The sequence below is a fragment of the Tachyglossus aculeatus genome, chromosome 6 (genome assembly GCF_015852505.1).
Source record: "Tachyglossus aculeatus isolate mTacAcu1 chromosome 6, mTacAcu1.pri, whole genome shotgun sequence".
Lineage (NCBI taxonomy): Eukaryota > Metazoa > Chordata > Mammalia > Monotremata > Tachyglossidae > Tachyglossus > Tachyglossus aculeatus.
In genome coordinates, this window is record NC_052071.1 from 14,670,514 (window position 1) to 14,691,228 (window position 20,715).

A 20,715-nucleotide genomic window follows, 5' to 3' on the forward strand; every position below is an offset into this window, starting at 1 on the left:
TGTATAAACATATATACAGGTGCTGTGGGGAGGGGAAGGAGGTAAGGCGGGGGATGGAGAGGGGGAGGGGGAGGAGGGGGAGAGGAAGGAGGGGGCTCAGTCTGGGAAGGCCTCAGGAGATGACAGCAAAGACACAGTGAGCAGACTAGGGTTAGAGAAGCGAATATATATATATATATATATATATATATATTGAGAATGAGAGAGAGAGAGAGAGAGAGAGAGAAAGAATGATGATGGTATTTGTTAAGCACTTACTATGTGTCAAGCACTGTTCTAGGCACTGAGGTAGATACAAGATAATCAAGTTGGTCAGAAATGAGGCTCACAGTCTCAACACATAACCTAATTATTATCATTATTATTATTGGGTCTGAATAATAATAATAATAATGGTATTTATTAAGTGCTTACTATGTGCAAAGCACTGTTCTAAGCACTGGGAAGGTTACAAGGTGGTCAGTTTGTCCCACAGCGTGCTCACAGTCCCACAGTCTTAATCCCCATTTTACAGATGAGGTAACTGAGGCACCGAGAAGTTAAGAGACTTGCCCAAAGTCACACAGCTGACAATTGGCTGAGCCGGGATTTGAACCCATGACCTCTGACTCCAAAGCCCGTGCTCTTTCCACTGAGCCACGAATCCCCTAAGTTCTTTGATGACCACCCCACTTACATTCTCTGCCACTTTCCCTCTCTGTATTTTCTTTTAACTTCCGTCTCCCCAGCTAGATTGAAAGCTCCTTGGGGGCAGGGGTCATGCCCATCAATTCTATTGTATTGTACTATCGCTTAGTGCAGTGCTGCACACCCTAAGAACTCAATGAATACCATTAGCTGATTGACCCTTTCTGAAAACACTATTATGTCCACCACTTTCATTAAAATGTAAGCTTCTTGTGAATGAACAGTGTGTCGAGTCTTCATTATGAACTTGCCGTGCACTTAGTACAGCGCACTGCACCTACTGGGGACTCACTAATAAATACTACTAGGACTTTAAAAAAAATCGCATATGCACCACTCCTGGGGCAATCTGACTTCACAGCAATCAGGCTCTAAAAGGGACCCTACTGCATAGTGCCCTACAAATACCTGAGTTGCAGTACGCTCAGAAAATTTGTAGGCTACAAGCTAATGGAAAAAAAAAAACCCCAAAACTGTAGAGGTATCTTGTAATCTTAAAATTCAAAAAAAGGATTTTCCCCTGAAAAATTGCAGCCTATCCTCACCCCAAATCCCCCCCGCCAACGCACACACAGTGCTGCTTTTGATCAGTGTTTATAGAATCTTTTGGGAAATCCACTGGTGGGACCCATTATTTAAATCTAGGTGAAAGCGAGAAAGATGACAACATTTTAAACTGGCTCTTCCCAATAACTGCCATTATTATTTAAAGAATCGCTCGGGGACGGAGAAGTGTGACTCACCGAGACGTTTGCCTTCTGTGTTCTCTTATGAAAGGCGGTAACTAATCTCCTTTATAAATGTCACTTAGTCAACGTATTGTTCTCTCAATCTTTGTCTCCCTTCTCCCACCTGCCAGTGTCTGGGATAAGCCCAGGCTCAAGACATTTGGTAATTCCCAGGTCCCTGGGGCACACTTTAATTGCCTGACAACCAGGGTTGAGCCCCATCTCCCTCCCTGCCAATCTCTTATTCCATGATCCCCTCCAATCCCCCGCTCCAAGCCTCCACGGTTTAGTGGAAAGAGCCCGGGCTTGGGAGCCAGAGGTCGTGGGTTCTAATCCCGGGTCTGGCATGTATCAGCTGTGTGACTTTGGGCAAAATTCCTTACCTTCTCTGTGCCTCAGTTACCTCAACTGAAAAATGGGGATTAAGACTGTGGGCCCCATAGGAACCGAGACTGTGTCCAACCCTATTTGCTTGTGTCTATCCCAGCATTTAGTGCAGTGCCTGGCACATAGTAAGTGCTTAACAAATATCACGGTTATTAACAAATAGCACAGTCCTGCCAGCTTCTCTCAGCTCATCTGATTTTTCTTTTGATTGCCCGCCCGATTATTTTTTCAAACTTTTAGGCTCCTGAATGGGGCGCATTCTCCTGTCATCATCATCATCATCAATCGTATTTATTGAGCGCTTACTGTGTGCAGAGCACTGTACTAAGCGCTTGGGATGTACAAATTGGCAACACAGAGACAGTCCCTACCCAACAGTGGGCTCACAGTCTAAAAGGTGAGCTCACAGTCACAGTCTGTCACACCGGATGAGTTCCTGAGTCGGCTAATAGTTAGGGTTAATGTAGAGAAAGCCAAGAGGCGAAGTTCCCCTTCCCCTTTCGAGTTGAATTGCCATGAGGGGAAAAAAAGGAGCAGTCCCCAAAAGCCTCCTGTACCTCTGAGCAGATTCAGGGTATCTGGGAAGCAGAGCTGGAAAGGCCAGGATGCACAAAATAGCAATGCCTAGTGAATAGGGCACAAGTCTGGGAGTCACGAGTTTTAATCCTGGCTCTACCACTTCCCTGCTGTGTGACCTTGGGCAAGTCACTTAACTTCTATGTGCCTCAGTTCCTTCATCTGTAAAATGGGGATTAAGACTGTGAACCCTACACGGCAGAGGGACTGTAACCAACCCAATTACCTTATATCTACCCCAGTGCTTACAACAGTCTAGACTGGGAGCCCACTGTTGGGTAGGGACTGTCAATGTTGCCAACTTGTACTTCCCAAGCACTTAGTACAGTGCTCTGCACACAGTAAGCACTCAATAAATACAACTGAATCAATGAATGAATGAACAGTGCCTGGCACATAGTAAACACTTGATACTATAATTATTATTATTATCAATTGAGAATAACCCTCATCACCACACTTCCTATCCCGTATACAAACATCACAAGCTTTAGAGCCTATCAGACACCCTAATAGACAACAGTCAGATTGCAGAAATCTGAACAAAGACTTAGTTGTATATGCAACCATCACCATGAGCTGCGCTGAATTTCCTCAAAGCGTCACTCAGACTGAGAAGCAAGTGCACAGTATGCCACTCCAGAAGTAAGGAAAAGGTTTACAGTCTAGTGGCATCCCTTGTCGACAAAAGCTTGCATTTCGCCATTATTTCAACCAACAGATGAAAAACTGCACTTTCTTTCCTTCCTGTGTTTCTGGGTAAAAAAAACCCAGATTGAATGTCACAGGTTGGAGAAATAGAAAAAAAAAAATTACTTCCTAAAATTCAGATGTCCTTTACTACCTCTCTTCTTCAATAACCAGTAAAACCATACTGTATGTATCTGTAATTTCATTTATTTATATTCATGTCTGTCTCCCCATCTTGACTCACTGTGGGCAGGGAATGTGTCTATTGAATTGTTGTACTGTACTCTCCCTTGCGTTTAGTATGGTGCTCTGCATACAGTAAGCGCTCAATAAATATGACTGACTGGCTGATGGATGTCATGGCTTGGTTTGGATGGCTTGTCGCTGACCACCCATTCCTGGTTATGAACGAGTCCCTATGTAAAAAAGGGGAGTGGGGGGCGGGGGAAGATGCTTTGTTCTGGAGCTAGCTGATAGTACTTCAAAGCGTGCACCCAAAAAAGCCATGTGTTGGGGCTATCTGAGCTGTGTCGCTTAGACGTTAAACGGTCAATCCATAGTCATGAGGACTGATGTCAAAGAGGCAGCTCTCCCATTGTTCCTCCACATTTTGTTGCCACGTTCAAAGACAAAATCCCATGATGGATGGATTCGGCCTGGCCCAGTTTGGCACTTTTTATGTCCTCAATTCACCAGACAACTGTCTAACCTTCTGGTTCGCTTTAGCTAGGCAGACCGGGCTCTGAGGCACACAGAACATGTCCTCTTTGGGAATAGATTTCTGAAATGCTGATAGTGTGGGTTTTTTTTTTTTAATCTGTTAATTCAGATTTTGGTATTCAGGTACCTTCTGGTTTCTGGGAGCGAGGACATGGACATGCTTCAGAAAGAAGCAAATGAAAGCATCAGTTGGGCAAACATTGAGCTCATTTGCTGGGGAGAAGGCAAGACAGAAAAAAATGAAACAAGCTCAAGAGTAAGGAAAAGCTTCAGCAGCAGCAACACAGAAAAAAACAGTGAGGACTGTCAAAAATTTTTTTAAAAAACCTTTCATTCGACTTGCCTGGAACAAAGTAAGCGCTTAAAAAATACCATTATTATATAGCTAGAATACCTCAAGAACCATGTCTCAGTCTGCATTCATATTTATTCTTTTTTGCAGTAGCTTCCTCAATCAATTCACCATATTTTTTGAGCGCTCACTATATGCAGAGCACTGTACGAAGGACTTGGAAGAGTACAACAGACTTGGCAGACACGTTTCCTGCCCATAATGGGCTTGCAGTCTAGAGGGGGGCACAGACATTAATATAAATCAGTACGTAATTTATACTCTCCAACTTCCCTTGCCCTACACGCTGTTCATCTTCATCCTCTATCCTTTCTTGTCCTCTTTCTTTACCTAACATTCCCTGTTTGCCTTTCAGTGCCATGGGCTCTCCAATTCCTTCCCGTTCCCAATGCTTGGCCAAAGTCTCATGTCTCAAAATTCCCATCACTCTTCACTCGGCACTGCTCCACATGAAGCATGCAGGATTCTGCACACTGTGAGCACTTAATGGTATGCGCTGCTCTCTGTACATAAGCTAGCATACACGCCACCCGCCGCTCCAAACACATATCCTTATCCACTTCCAACTGGGTTACATTTGTACATTTGCAAATTTAGTGTCTAAATTTAGACACTTCTAAATTTTACTCATGAAGTGCTCCACCATTTGCAGAAAAAGGAGATACTGAGAGACACTCTCCAGCCACGTCCTTTCCTATTCCTCTCCCCTGAAGCTCATCACGTGAGTCTCTTTGCCTACCTTTCTCTAAATGCTCCATTAAGCTGCTCAAAATTAAATATTCTGGCTCCACCACTTGTCTGCTGTGTGACCTTGGGCAAGTCTCTTAACTTCTCTGTGCCTTGATTACTTCATCTGTAAAATGGGAATTCAGACTGTGAGCCCCATGTGGGACATGGACTATGTCCAACCTGATTAAGTTGTATCTACCCGAGTGCCTGGCACAGTGCCTAGCACATAGTAACTGCTTAACAAATACCATAAAAAATACTCAGGCAATCCTTAAAAAACGATATGTTGGCCCAGAAGAGAACAAACCCTCTGTAGAAAAAAAAAATTGGATGACCACGTTTAAAACAGGAGTCCTCACACCTTTCCCTCACAGTTTTAGAAGCAGCATGGCCTAGTGGAAAGAGCCTGGGCTTGGAAGTCAGAGGTCGTGGGCTCTAATCCCAGCTGTGCGACTTTGGGCAAGTCACTTAACTTCTCTGTGCCTCAGTTACCTCATCTGTAAAGTGGGGATTAAAACTGTGAGCCCCACGTGGGACAACCTAATAACCTTGTATTTACCCCAGTGCTTAGAACAGTGCTCGGCACATAGTAAGTGCTTAACAAATACCATCATTATTATTATTATTATTTCCACTCTCCTTCCTTTTTTTTTTTCCAGCTGGCACACAACGAGACAGAGAACAGGACAGGAAGTTTACTCTGGCAGGACAGGGATAGCTGTTGATAAATCCAAGAGACGAGTTCAGAAACATACTCCTCGGAGCTCCTTGAAGGAAAGGTGCTTTAGAGATCTGAGGCAGTGCTTATGAACGGTAGGATCATTTCCTCAGGCTTAATACTGGAAACTCACTGAAATCGGCTAAGTGAGACCTGCCTGGTTGCACTTTACGCTTCCCATTGGGTGAGCACACATGGCCACTTTTATTAAAACGCTGCTCTGGGACTCGTGGCCCTAAAGCACCAGACGGTGTATAGTTCTCGGGCTCCTGCAGCGGAGGTCAAGCAGAAGGCCAACACGGCAACCGACCGACAGACCGTCTGACCGAGCGAGAGAGGAAGGAGAAAAAGGGAAGATCGAACTAGCCCCCGGACAATACCCGCCCGTTTTCTGGTACTTTACTTTTGTCCCCTCCTCCCGGGAAGATGGAACGCAGCCTGGCTTTCTTATTCTTCTCCTCGGGGGCCATGGGAAGCGGTTTGGAGCCGTGGTTGAGCGCTGAGGAGTCGCGGTTGTTGCTGTTCATTCTCAACGGCGGGGCGGGGGGTTTCTCTTCACTCTCCACGCTGTCGGACATCTTCAGCGACGGCAGCCCTCACCGTCTCCTGTGGGGAAGGCGACAGAAAGAGTGTTTTGAGGTAGGAAAGAAGGACCCCTAACACTCTTGGAGTTGAAATTTTAAAAAGAAATTAAAAAAGAAATCAGGGACGGGGCAAATTGCCCTCAGATTCTAGTGGTGGATTTTGTCATTTTTTTTTTGCTGGATTTGCCAATGCTGCAATTTTAATGGGAAAATTTCAAGTGGATTTTTTTTTCAATACTTTTGCTCCAAGGCCCTCCATAATAACCTCTTAAGCACTTGAAACTTAAAGCTGCTTTCCAACCTTCCAGACTGTGAGCCCACTGTAGGGCAGGGACCGTCTCTATATGTTGCCAACTTGTACTTCCCAAGCGCTTAGTACAGTGCTCTGCACACAGTAAGCGCTCAATAAACACGACTGAATGAATGAATGAATGAACCAACTTATTTGACCAAACATCACAGGTGCAATAATAATAATAATAATGATGGTATTTGTTAAGTGCTTACTATGTGCCAAGCACAGTTCTAAGTGCTGGGATAGATACAAGGTAATCAGGTTGTCCCATGAGGGGCTCACAGTTTTAATCCCCATTTATTTTTTACAGATGAGGTAACAGGCATCGAGAAGTTAAGTGACTTGTCTAAGGTCACACAGCTGATAAGTGGCAGAGCGGGATTTGAACCCACAACCTCTGACTCCCAAGCCTGTGCTCTTTCCACTAAGTCTCTGCTATGACTTGTACTGCTGCTCATGAACACAAAGGTGTCAGTATTGACTTGTCCTTTTCCAACACAACCACCGAAGAAGGGTTTCTTTGGAGGAAAAACGTACAAAAATAACCACGTGTGTGGTTTTGAAAGAGCAAACAAATCCAATTTTCAGCCTGATAGCCTTCTTAAACTCCGCATTCCCCACAAAACATTATGCTTTCAGACAGCGGCAGAAACAGCAAGCAGTGAGCTGCTAAAAACAAATCATTAAATACAGAGGACCTGGAAATGAAATTTAACTTTAAAGGACCTTTCAAGTTGTACTTTCACAAGTGACCATTTGACTGGGTTTTAATCTGAACTGACAACCACTTCCAGTACCACACCGATATTTCCCTTTTGCAACCACCATTTTTCGGAACTTGAAATCCTGGCTCTGAGAAAATGTTCTACAGTAAATCTTGTTTAACTAAGATATCAGGGGTGGAATGAGGGCAGTGTGCTGTGGGCTCGGAGAGGAGCACAGTGGATTTGGGATCCTCAGAATACTCCCCCTCCCCTTGCCCCCTTTTTTAATGGTACTTGTTAATCACTTACTATGTGCCGGGTACTGTACTAAGCGCTGGAGTAGTTATAAGCTGATTAGGTTGGATTTGGACACAGTCCCTGTCCCACATGCTGCTCACAGTCTAACATTTTACAGATGAGGTAACTGAGGAACAGAGAAGTTAAGGGAGTTGCCCAAGGCCACACAGCAGGCAAGTGACAGAGCCGGGATTAGAACCCAAGTCCTTCTGACTTCCAGGACTGTGCTCTATCTACTAGAGAAGCGCAGAAGCAGTATGAAAAGCAGCAGGGCCTAGTGGATAGAGCACGGGCTTGAGAGTCAGGAGGTAGGTCATGGGTTCTAATCCCGGCTCTGCCGCTGGTCTGCTGCATGACCTTGGGCAAGTCACTTCACTTCTCTGGGCCTCTGTTCCCTCAACTATAAAATGGGGATTGACACTGTGAGCCCCATGTGGGACAGGGACTGTGTCCAATCTGATGTGCTTCTATCCAACCCAGTGCTTAGTACAGTGCCTGGCACATAGAAAGCGCTCAACAAATGCCATTATGGTTGCCCCTACATCTGCAGGCCACTGGTCTTGACCACAAAGCAATAGCAGCAGATGTATTATCCAAGAAACCCAACCCACTGCCATGAAGCTTGCTGAATTGGCCCAGAAGGCTCAGTGAGGCCATGGAGGCAGAGATCAGTTAGTGAATCGTATTTATTGAGCACTTACTGTGAGCAGAGCTCTGTACTAAGCACCTGAGTACAATATAACAATAAAACAGACACATTCCCTGCCTACAATGAGCTCAAAGCTTAGAGGGGGAGACCGACATTGATAGAAATAAATGAATTACACATATACACATAAGTGTTGCGGGGCTGGGACGGAGGGTGAATAAAGGGAGCAAGTCAGGGTGACGCAGAAGGGAGCTGAAGAAAAGGAAAGGAGGGCTTAGTCAGGGAAGGCCTCTTGGAGGAGATGGGCCTTCACTAAAGCTTTGGGAGTCGGGGGAGAGTAATTGCCAAATATGAGGAGGGAGGGCGTTCCAGGCCAAAGGCAGGATAAGGGTGAGAGGATGGCGGTAAGATACATGAGATTGAAGTAGATAACAATAATAATAATAATACAAATAATGACATGTTAAGCACTTCCTATGTGACAATCACTGTTCTAAGCACCCAGGACTATTCCCAAGCTCTGTACGCGCAGGCATTTCTTCAAGATCTGCACAGCAGAGGGGCCAGGTACGTCCAAGGTGGGTAAGCCGAAACAGCATCCTGGCTCAGACGACACTAGAATTGCGCTTTTTCTTAAGTTCCAACTATGGGCTTAGCACTGCGCTATGCTCAGGGGTAGGTACAATCGAACCAGTCCCAGTCCCTGTTCTACATGGGGTCACTTTCCACATTACAACACTTCGGCCTCAGTACCCCAGCTCTTAATACAGTGCCCTTAAGCACACAGTAAACGCTTAAAAGTTTACAGTCTAGGTGGGGAGAAGTAGTAGCAAATCTGGGTAAAAGGCATAGGAAGAGAAAACTAGATGTGATGAAAACAACTCTTGAACTGAGTAAGAAAAATATCATGCCCCTAACACTACTGAATTTCACCATCACTGGTATGTTCATACATCACCTCTGGACACAGACGAAATTTTATTTTTAAGGGCAGTTATGGATCTATAGCAAAGGAGTCAAAACTGAACAGACTGAGTCCGATGCTAGTTTTGACTCAAGAGCTCTTTTCTTTGGTTTAGGCCTGATGCTTTACTTACCTTCGACACCTCTGTTCTAGGCTACGCTTTCAGTGTTTGCTTGTTTTTTTTGTCAATTATGGTAATGAAAATACCTAGGGATGAAATGTTTTCAGTTACCAATGACAATTTGACAAGATTCCCTATTTTCCCAGATGGTGGAAACTGCAATTTTAAAAAACAGCTGGAATTTTTAAAATGATTGTGATGTCAAAGACGAACCATATCCCTGACTTTTTGGAATCTACGATGCATCCCAATTATTTTTTGACTGCATATGAAGCCACCCATGAATGTCCACACCTTGCCTCCAACTTCTTCAGGTTTGATCTTCTACATCTCTTGTTTATTTATGGATTAAAAAGACAGGCCTTACCCTGATTACATCTGGTGGTGGACGGTAATTTGGTTTTGTTTCAGTCCTTCATAATTGCCTGCCATTGTATATGGGGTTCTTTTTCTTTATTCTCTTCTGGAGTTCAATCTCCAAGGCCCTCGTTTTAGAAACTTGCCGCCCTGGATACTGGCAGTGCCCATGCCCAATGAGGTGAATTTCCACAGATGGATTCTGCAAGGCCATCTGCCAGGCAGGAGGATCCATCTTGTACAACGCCAAGATCTATCATCTTCTGTTTACTCATTTAGATTTGAACTCAATACAATATGCAATAGTGGCTCATTCAATTAATTTTCAGCCAAGCACTTCTCTGCTCAGTGATGCCAGAGGGGCTGAGTATTCTGTGTCCAGTTCTATTTTAGTAAATGAAAGTAGGGAGCTGAAGCAATCTGGTGGATCGTTTGGGTGAATACGTAAAATTTACATTAAAATTCCTTTGCTCAGATACGTGAGCTATAATAGGGTTTCAAAGACGATGCTGCTGCTGATGAAACTGCACCATGAGTTTAATTATCTTTGATCGACAATCCCTTGCGGGTCTCTCCATTGACAATCATGATGATGATAATAACACTGATGATAAAATGTCTTAAGCACTTACTATATGCCAAGCACTGTGCCCCGCGCTAGTATAGAAACAAGAAAATCATGACAGGCACAATGCGTGGCTCAGTGGAAAGAGCGCGGGCTTAGGAGTCAGAGGTCATGGGTTCGAATCCCGCCTCCCCCACATGTCTGCTGTGTGACCTTGGGCAAGTCACTTCACTTCTCTGTGCCTCAGTTCCCTCATCTGTAAAATGGGGATTAAGACTGTGAGCCCCACATGGGACAACCTCATCTCCTTGTGTTCCCCCCAGCGCTTAGAACAGTGCTTTGCACATAGGAAGCGCTTAACAAATACCAACATTAATTAATTAATTAATCCCCATCCCACACGGGGCTCACAGTCTAATGGGGGAGGAAGACTCCCCACTGGAGGAACAGAGAAGTTAAGTAGCTTAACCATGATTAAACAGAAAGCATGAGGCAGAGCTAGGATTAGAACTCGGGTCCTTGGACTCCCAGATCCCACTACTTCTCGCGACAGAATACCCACAGACACACCTGCACATCTACACACACAAACATGTATGCACACCCTGGAGGCTCATGCAAAGCACACAGATAGGACACAGAAGTGCACGTCTCTGAGGTGTGCAATGTTTTCTTTTCCAGTGAGGACAATTACCCAAATAATTACCTGTTCTCTACTTCACACTTCAGGAGAGTACACCAGGCCTCTGTCTCCTTCAAAAGGCTTTCGAGAAGTCTTCAGAACTAAGAAGGGCCCAGAACTTTCAAAAACCGACTGAGGTTTCAGTTTACAATTAAAAACCCCACTTAATGGCTCTCCGGGGCATCAAAAAACTCTCAAACGAACAAGAAGGGTCTCGTTGAGTTGGCTAGCTATCGACAGAACAACCTCTTTTCAGCCTCCTACAGGGGAGTTCTTCTAAGCCCCCTGCTAAAGGGGACAACTGTATCTGTTACTGAAGCTGTTTGTAAACAATCCCAACTTGCCGAAGTAGGTCCTCCCCAGAGATGACTTAAGAATACAATTAAGGGTTTCTGGCCCAAGTTGCCTATGTCGTCATTTTTTCCCCAAAATCTCAAATGACACATATTTGTTTCTGGGCTGCTTCAGGCTCCGTTTCAAGATTGTTGAAAGCACCATTATCCTTCGAAAGGCCGACAAAAGAGGGTTTGTCTTCAAGTTTTCCCCGTAGACGTTAACTTCTGAAGACTGAACTGAAGGAATTACTCTCAAGTGAGCGACACTCTTCATGCCTGGACTTTCTGCACAAGTTGCATTCCTTAATTCTCCCTGCCCAATCCCCGTCCAGGATTAAGCATGGCGCCGAGACGGATAGAAACAATCAACTAGTACAGTGCTCTGCACACAGTAAGCGCTCAATAAATACGATTGAATGAATGAATGAACTAGGTGGCCCTGACGGCTGTCCATCATGGGGTCCCAAATTTCATCGGGCAGTCTCAAGTGAGAATGGGAAATGTTTTTTGCCTCTCAGCTCTGGTTTTACATGGGCTCTGAATAACGAGGTGAGGTACAGGTACACATATTCCTCCTGGATAAAGGTTCCTCAGCCATCTTATTGAGAGGCTAATGACTGTCCATGAGATCATCAAGTGAAGTTCAAGGGAATTTCCCTCTGCCACCGCGTTTAAGGAAACTATAACGACCGGGGCTAGACATCCTGCTTTCACTCCTCTGCATTCAGAGAAGCAGTGTGGCCTAGTGGACAGAGCCCGGGCACGGAAGTCAGAAGGACCTGGGTTCTAATCCCAGCTTTGCTGCTTGTCTCCTGTGTGACCCTGGGTAAGTCACTTCATTTATCTGTTCCTCGGCTACCTCATCTATAAAATGGGGATGTAAACTGTTAGCCCACTGTGGGGCAGGGACTGTGTCCTATCTGATTACCTCGTATCTACTCCAGTGTTTAAAACATAGTAAGCGTGTAACAAATTCCACTATTAGAATTATTATTATTATTGTTATTAATCCATCCCCTGGTCTTGCCACCCACTAGGGCAGCCGGGGAAGGTCAGCCCACTGGACCAGAAGACCTCTCCTGGACCCGGAAAAGCGATACCTACGTGTAGTAATTGCTGAGCGCTTATTACGTGCCAGGTGCTGTACTAAGCCCCGTGGGGGGGGGGGGGGGGGGAATTCAGAGGAAGCTCCCATCCAAAAGCATCTGTCATGGGGATGCCTCTGTTGTAGACCCCAAGCCTACAGGGTATTGTCTCTTACCTCCTCTCCCGCTATCACTTTTGCTCCTATCTGCTGAAAGCATGTCTGTGTGTGAGTGGGAAGCGTCTGCCAGTGTTTACGTCTGGACTGGTGTGTGCCTGTGGAACACACTCACCTCCCCCATCTGCGTCTGCCTGTCTTCCCCCACTACACTGCAAACTCCTTGAGGGCCGGTGTGGTGTCTACCAACACGACTGGGCTCTCCCAAATGCTCCCTCCAGTGCTCTGCACATAGTAAGTGCTCAATAAATAGCAGAGACTGATGGATTGTCTCCTCTCCCACAGCTTTCCCTCCCATCCATGCGTGGGCCATTGGCCCTTTGACAATAATAATAATGGCATTAATTAAGCGCTAACTATGTGCAAAGCACTGTTCTAAGCACTGGGGAGGTTACAAGGTGATCAGGTTGTGCCACAGCGGGCTTTCAGTCTTCATGCCCATTTTACAGATGAGGTAACTGAGGCCCAGAGAAGTGAAGTGACTTGCCCAAAGTCACAAAGCTGACATTTGGCGAAGCCGGGATTTGAACCCATGAACTCCGGCTCCAAAGTCCGGGCTCTTTCCACTGAGCCACGCTGCTTCTCGACAACCTTTCTCTTCCCCACACATTCCGCTTCTGAATGCAAGCTAATGCCGACCCTTCTGTTCATGAAAATTATACTCAGTATAGCAAATGCAGACCCAAAGCGGAGAACATTAACCACTGCACATTTCAATAGAGCCACCCCATTGCTCATCACTTCCTGATACCAACTCCCCATACCCCACCGAGCAAACCCTGGTTCCCACATGGGGCAGGTTCCTTGGCTTGGTATATATTGTATATTCTATTTTGTTTTGTTTTTATGGTATTTGTTCAGCACTTAGAATGTGCCAGGCACTGTTCTAAGCATTAGGGTTGATACAAGCTATTCAGGCTGAATCTAATCTAAATACGACAGTTCTATTCTGTCTATTCTGTCTGTTACAGAGACTGTAAGCTCTTCCTTTAGACTGTCAGCTCATGTGGGAAGGGAATGTGTCTGTTGATTGTTGTCCTGTACTCTCCCAAACGCTTAGTACAGTGCTCTGTACACGGTAAGCGCTCAATAAATACAACCTAATAAGAAAAAGGTAGGACACAGTCCCTGCCCTATCTGGGTCTCAGAATCTTAATCCCTATTTTACAGATGAGGTAACTGAGGCACAGAGTAGTTAAGTGGTATTTAAGCGCTTACTATGTGCCAGGCACTGTAGTAAGTGCTGGGATGGACACGAGCAAATCAAGCTGGACACAATCCAAGTCCCACATGGGGCTCACAGTTGAATCGCCCTTTTTACAGATGAGGTAACTGAGGCCCAGAGAAGTGAAGTGACTTGCCCACGGTCACACAGCAGACAAGTAGCAGACCTGGGATTAGAACCCATGGCTTTCTGATTCCCAGGCCCGTGCTCTAGCCACTAGCCCACACTACTTCTCTTGCTTGTCGTGTTGCACGCTCCCAAGAGCATAGTACAATACCCTGCACGCAGTAAGCACTCAATAAATATGACTGATTGATTGATTGATTGGTGAGAAGCCAGATGACCCACAGACACGAACCCCCAAGAGAGAGAACTGAAAGAGCCACTCAAGTGAGCAACAGTCTTCAGGCCTGGGTTTTCTACGCAAGTTACAGGCCTCAATTTTCCCCACAAAAAGACAGAGAGGGAATTCAGGCCACAGAAATATTCTTCAAACAACTAGAAGAGCAATGTTGGCTTTACCACATTGAGAAGCAGCGTGGCTCAGTGGAAAGAGCCCGGGCTTGGGAGTCAGAGGTCATGGGTTCAAATCCCAGCTCTGCCAATTGTCAGCTGTGTGACTTTGGGCAAGTCACTTCACTTCTCTGTGCCTCAGTTCCCTCATCTGGAAAATGGGGATTAAGACTGTGAGCCCCACGTGGGACAACCTGATCACCTTGTATCCCCCCAGCGCTTAGAACAGTGCTTTGTACATAGTAAGTGCTTAACAAATACCATCATTATTATTATTATTACAAAAGCAACTTTAGATGCTTGGTAATCTGTTAATGGCCAAAAAGTGAGGAAACAGTGTGGCCTAGTCAATAGAGCACGGACCTTGGTTCTAATTCCAGCTTCGCCACTCATCTGCTGTGTGACCCTGGACACTTACCTTTCCTATGTCTCAGTTACCTCATCTGTAAAATGGGGATTCAGACTCTTAGCCCCATGTGGAACATAGCCTGTGTCCAACCTGATTACCTTATATCTACCTCGATGCTTAGAACAGTTCCTGGCACTTAATAAGCGCTTAATAAATACCATTAAAAAAGTATCAACACACGCAGGACAAGCTTTTCCAGTCAGTATTGAAACTACATGGCAGCAAACACCAAAAGGTGCTACTTTAAAAAGAGTAGCAACGATGATTGATGATATATTGTGACAGTTTACCATGCAGTATTAACCATCATGACATCCACCCTTTCAGAGACCCACACACACACACATTAAGAGATGTTTTAAGCGCTAACATTACCAAAATACATTCTGTGCTTACAAAGATCTCAAAGAGCTTAATTCGACAGAGTCCCACCCTTTACTTTTTACCCTCATTATGTAACAGCAATAAAAATATTTGTAGCTTTTAAGTGCCTACTCTGTGCCAGGCACTGTACTAAGCGCTAGGGTTAGTACACACTGTCCCACACTGGATTCATAGCCTTAATCCCCATTTTACAGACGAGGTAACTGAGACCCAGAGAAGTGAAGTGACTTGTCCAAGGTCACACAGCAGACAAACGAGGGAGCCAGCATTAGAACCCAGGTCCTTCTGACTCCCGGGCCTGTGCTCTATCCACTAAGCCACACTGCTTCCCTGGCAGAAACAAGGAAGGCCCAGTTCTCCTGCCTTGGGGTTTTCGTGAGGCAAGGTGTGTTTGGGGAAAGAAGCTTTCCAGTGGGAAATTCTGCCTTTGATTTGGACCCGCCCCGGGGAAATCCGTCTCCAGGCACTGAACCAGTAGTTATGGGGAAATGGGCACGCAGACAGAGGTGACGTCTTTCACGGCTGGAACCGCGGGCACGCCCCACAGGCCGTGCTACCGGTGAGTTAAGGCTTTCCTCTCCTCCTGGCTGCCCTCCATGATTCCGGCCTCTTCCTTCTCCAATCCATACTAGACCGACCAGCTTCCTGAAGCTTTGTTCGGCCCACATCTCTCCTCGAAACCCTCATTGGGCTCCTCCTATCAATCACAAACTCAGCTTCGAGGCTTCTCCCCTGCCCGGTTCCACCCTTCCTATCTGCTCACGTCACCTGTCACTCTCCCACCTGTTGTCTTCGCTCCCTTTCGATGCATCTTTCTAGCCACACCTCACTCTGGATTCTCCCATCTCAATCAATCAATCAATTTATTGAGCACTGTGTGCAGAGCACTGTACAAAGCGCTTGGGAAGTACAAGTTGGCAACATATAGAGACAGTCCCTACCCAACAGTGGGCTCAGAATCTAAAAGGGGGAGACAGAGAACAAAACCAAACATACTAACCCCTCACTCATCCCAGACTGGAAAATTCCCCTCTTCCCAGCATCAGACACATCCCAGCTCTCCCCACACAGAAATCCCTCCTAAATGGGTCTGTTATAATGTTCTATTGTCCTCTCCCGAGCGCTCAGTACAATGTTCTGCACACAGTAAGTGCTCAAAAAATACGAGGGTCTGACAAATACTACTGATTGACTCCCCTGAATTCAGCCTCCAATAGTGGAGGACTGCTTGCCCAGATGCCAATCTTTGACTAATGGATAGCCCTTCCTACACCCCTAACTTTCTGTCTACAAACCCAAGCTTTTTTCCCCTGATAGACGTGTCATCCATTAGCTGATCCAAAGCCCTCTCAGACTTACTGGTATTCGCTGCCGGGTCCAGCTTTCTGTAATAATAAATTCTGCATGCTTACCACTCACTGTGAAGATGTCCCCTTCTGTTTGTAATGGACAAGGCTCAAATAGTTCTAAGATTCTTCTTAGATAACAGGACAAAAGCCTGACTGTTTTGGTAACATTTTTCAGGCTAGTATGCTTGACTCCCTGCATTTCTTGGATAACAAAATAACTATTCAGTTGTATCGCCACTGGTCAATAAGATGGTTGTTTTCCAAACAAATAACGAACATGTTTTGGTGAACTAAACGCTTTATTCAGTTGCAAATGCCTGCTCTGTTGACAAATGTTTTCAAAATGCTTGTTCTGGGGCAGATGAGACAGCCAAAAATTTTGGTAACTGTTTCCAGAGGCTGTTAGAAACATATGCTAAACTCATTTTGTCCACTTGGTCAACAGTAAAGTTTTGAAAAAAAAAATACGTGTTCCTATCAAAATCTGCCAAGAATGGTCACACGCTCTTGGAAAGTTCTTGAATAACATTTTCTGTTTTGCAGCAACACAGTCTTGGGTTTATAGGTATGGATCTCCAACACCCTTTCTCACAATTCTGACTTTAGTACTGTCTGCAACTGGGGCACGTCGGGAATAAAGGGTTAAAAAAATACAAAAAACACATCCAAAATACTATATTTTTCATATTTTTTTAAAAAGTAGCTTTTTATCAAGGAACTGAGTGAGATGACCAAGCCACAGTTCCAACAGCTAAACAGAAAGCCACATCAATGTGCAGATAGTCACGTTTCAGGGATAATGCTGTTTTGATGAAACCTCAAGGAGGCAACTCTGTTATCAGAGATGAAAAGATCCTGTTTCAAAGAACCACACCTGAGAGATAGGATTAAGTGCTGTCAGACACAGGCAGGATAGTTATCAAGCAGTAAATCTGCAAATAATAATAATGGTGGTATTTATTAAGCTCTTACTAGATGCCAAGACTGTTCTACGTGCTGGGGGAGATACAAGGTTATTAGGTTGTCCCAGGTGGGGCTCACAGTCTTAATCCCCATTTTCCAGATGAGGCAACTGAGGCCCAGAGAAGTGAAGTGGCTTGCCCAGAGTCACACAGCTGACAAGTGGTGGAGCCGGGATTAGAACCCACAACCTCTGACTCCCAAGCCCGGGCTCTTTTCACTGAGCCACGGGGGACACTAGACAACTGCAGAATGAATGACTGAATCCCCCGTCTTACCTCCTTCCCCTCCCCACAGCACCTGTATATCTATCTATCTATCTATCTATATATATATATATGTTTGTAAATATTTATTACTCTTTTTATTTTACTTGTACATATTTATTCTATTTATTTTATTTTGTTGATATGTTTTGTTTTGTTGTCTGTCTCCCCCTTCTAGACTGTGAGCCCGCTGTTGGGTAGGGACCGTCTCTATATGTTGCCAACTTGTACTTTCCAAGCGCTTAGTACAGTGCTCTGCACACAGTAAGCGCTCAATAAATACGATCGAATGAATGCAGATGCCACACAATGGACACAGCGCTTCCAAAAACTCAGATGCACAACCATACAAACACACACAAACACACAAACACACACCAAGAAGAAAACTACTGCTCTTGCCAGACACCATGTCGGTGGCTTCCACTGTCTTCGGAATAAGCTGCAAATGCCATCGCATCCAATATCTGTCAACTTGCAAACACTGCAAATGCAACCACCTGTACTGGATCTAGGAGACGCACCGATAAATGAATGCGGGCACCTGGTCCCCACACATTAATTAATCTGCCAGGGGGAATGGTGGCATTTCTGATTATGTCTTGAGCTTCGAGATTCGGCTCGAAACAAGGCTCTCTTGCTCGATGAATAGGAGTAAATGGGCCTGAGAGAATGCTGACATTTGCCTTCAGCATATTTACATTTACACTGTGCCACCATTGGATTTTGCTGTTCTTTAACTGGATGAGTGGATTAGGGACAGGACAGGTGAGCAAAGAAGAAAGCGAAAGAGACAAGATGGAGAAAAGGCAGGCAAAAAACCAAAAAAAAAAAAAAATGAAGGAAAGAGGTGATTCAAAAATGGAGGAAAGAAAAGGGAGAGTCAGTCAAAATCGTATTTATTGAGCACTTAGTGTGTGCAGAGCACTGTACTAATAATAATCATGGTATTTGTTAAACGCTTACTATGTGCCAAGCACTGTTCTAAATGCTGGAGTAGATACAAGTTACTCATGTTGGGCACAGTCCCTGTCCCACATGAGGCTCACACTCTTAATCCTCATTTTACAGATGAGGTATCTGAGGCCCAGAGAAGTGAAGCGACTCGCTCAAGGTCACACAGCAGACATGTGGCAGAGCTACAGAAACCGGGCTCCGTCCACTAGGCCACACTGCTTTTCAAGCTACTAAGTGCTTGGGAGAGTGCAATCTAACAATAAACAGAGAGGAAAAATAACCCAAGAGGAAGGGAAAGAAAATCCAGTGACAGGCTGAATAAAGAACCCAGAAAAACCAAATGGGGCAGGGCATCTGACGCCTAAAATGCATCAGTTCTGGCCCCAAGGCTCGGGGGAGCGGGATGTGCCAGAGAGTCACCCAATCACTTCAACTGGGTCTGACTATCTACCTCAGTGCTTAGAAGAGTGCTTAGTAAGTGCTTAAATAGAATAATAATAATAATGATAGAAGCAGCGTGGCATAGTGGAAAAAGTACGGGCTTGGGAATCAGGGGTCGTGAGTTCTAATCCCAGCTCCGCCACTTGTCCGTTGTTTGACTTTGGGCAAGTCACTTCACTTCTCTGGGCCTCAGTTACCTCATCTATAAAATGGGGACTGAGGCCGTGAGCCCCACCCGGGACAACCTGATGACCTTCTATCTCCCCCAGTGCTTAGAACAGTGCTTGGCACATAACATGTTTAGCGCTTAACAAATGCCATCATTGTTATCATTATTATTAATGATAGTAATAATAATAACAACCCCAGCCCAATGTCTGACCTCCCCAGCCAATCTCCACATACACAACAGGCAATGATTGTAGCTCTGTCAGCTAAAGAGATTCCACCAGGGTAAAATACCCAATGGGCCCCGGGGGCTAAGCGTCCCACAGATTCCTTCAGCGTCATACGTCAGAGGTTGAGTTCATGCCAATTTGGGGCTCCAGCACGCAGTCAATCAAGCCCATATCATCATCAATCGTATTTATTGAGCGCTTACTATGTGCAGAGCACTGTACTAAGTGCTTGGGAAGTACAAATTGGCAACATATAGAGACAGTCCCTACCCAACAGTGGGCTCACAGTCTAAAAGAAGCCCATAGATCCAAACTGGGATTTTGCCAGGCCCCAGGGTGCCCCTTTCTCTATGCCAGATCCTGACTGATGTTGGGGGAAGGTCGGAATGGAAGAGGGACCCTGGGATTTGGCAGGAGCTCCAGGGTCCTGTGAACTCATGAGGGAATTCTGGCTGGCCACTGATTCCAAGGTAGCAAAGCTACCATGGAAACAGTGTTGCCTAGTGTATAGAGCCACGGTCTGAGAGACAGAAGGACCTGGGTACTAATCCTGGCTCTGCCAAGTGTCTGCCGGGTGACCTTGAGGAAAGTCACTTCACTTCTCTGGTCCTCAGTTACCTCATCTGTAAGATGGGGATGAAGACTGTGAGCCCCATGTCGGGCAGGGACTGTGTCCAATTACCTTGTCTCTACCCCAGTGCTTAGAACAGTGTCTGGCACACAGAAAGGGCTCAATAAATACCATTAAAAAATGCTCACAACCCACATCCAAGAAACAACTTGCTGGCTAAATTAGAGGTCCACGGAGTTCTCAGCTATTTTGGGACCACCGATTCTGCAGCACTTCACCCCATCTCCCCTTCCCAAAGTGTCCCCAGTGAAAAGCAGGGTTCATGGGCCTTCAGAGACCAAACTTCAAAAATAACCCCAGACCAGCCTCGATGCTCGATCTCCCATGTAAGGCAAAGCTGGGATGTGTTTCATCTTAGAGGGTGCTCCTATCCACCATCCAAGTCCCCACTTCACACCCCAGAAAACTTAAAGCACGTCTGCCACGCTTCTTACATGCTACTTTCTAATCCCCAACCAGTTGGCTGGCCCAGCACTCTGCTTTTATGCACACTGGCTGCATTTTCAGAAATGCCTCATCTTGGCCTCTTTGCTTCCGTCCTCCCCCGCCACCAAGTTCGAAGACTCTCTCGAAACCAGGAGCAAAAGAACAACATCACACACAGAGATGCAGTCAGATGGCTGGCTCGCCTTACGCAACCTGGCTTGAACCTTCCCAGTCTGGCTAACACCCTTCCGTCGGCTAGAAATCACACAAACTGCTGGCTCTGCCACCTTCGCTCCGTCAGTCAGTCAGTTGTATTTATTGAGCGCTTACTGTGTGCAGAGCACCGTGCTAAGCA

At 45.5% G+C, this 20,715-nt stretch overlaps 1 protein-coding gene across 5 annotated transcripts in view; it reads right to left on the reverse strand.

The window, feature by feature from the left end:
- The window catches only part of PAK3 (p21 (RAC1) activated kinase 3), a 157,287-nt gene that overhangs the window by 43,781 nt on the left and 92,791 nt on the right, over positions 1 to 20,715 (reverse strand). For 4 of the 5 annotated variants that reach the window (XM_038748109.1, XM_038748105.1, XM_038748107.1 and 1 more), the window contains exon 2: positions 5,991 to 6,193. In XM_038748109.1, coding sequence (XP_038604037.1) covers positions 5,991 to 6,165 — 175 coding nt within the window. In that variant the 5' untranslated portion in view covers positions 6,166 to 6,193. Of the gene's footprint in view, positions 1 to 4,879; positions 4,933 to 5,990; positions 6,194 to 20,715 lie in introns of those variants that run through there. The other variant, XM_038748110.1, reaches the window with a different exon arrangement.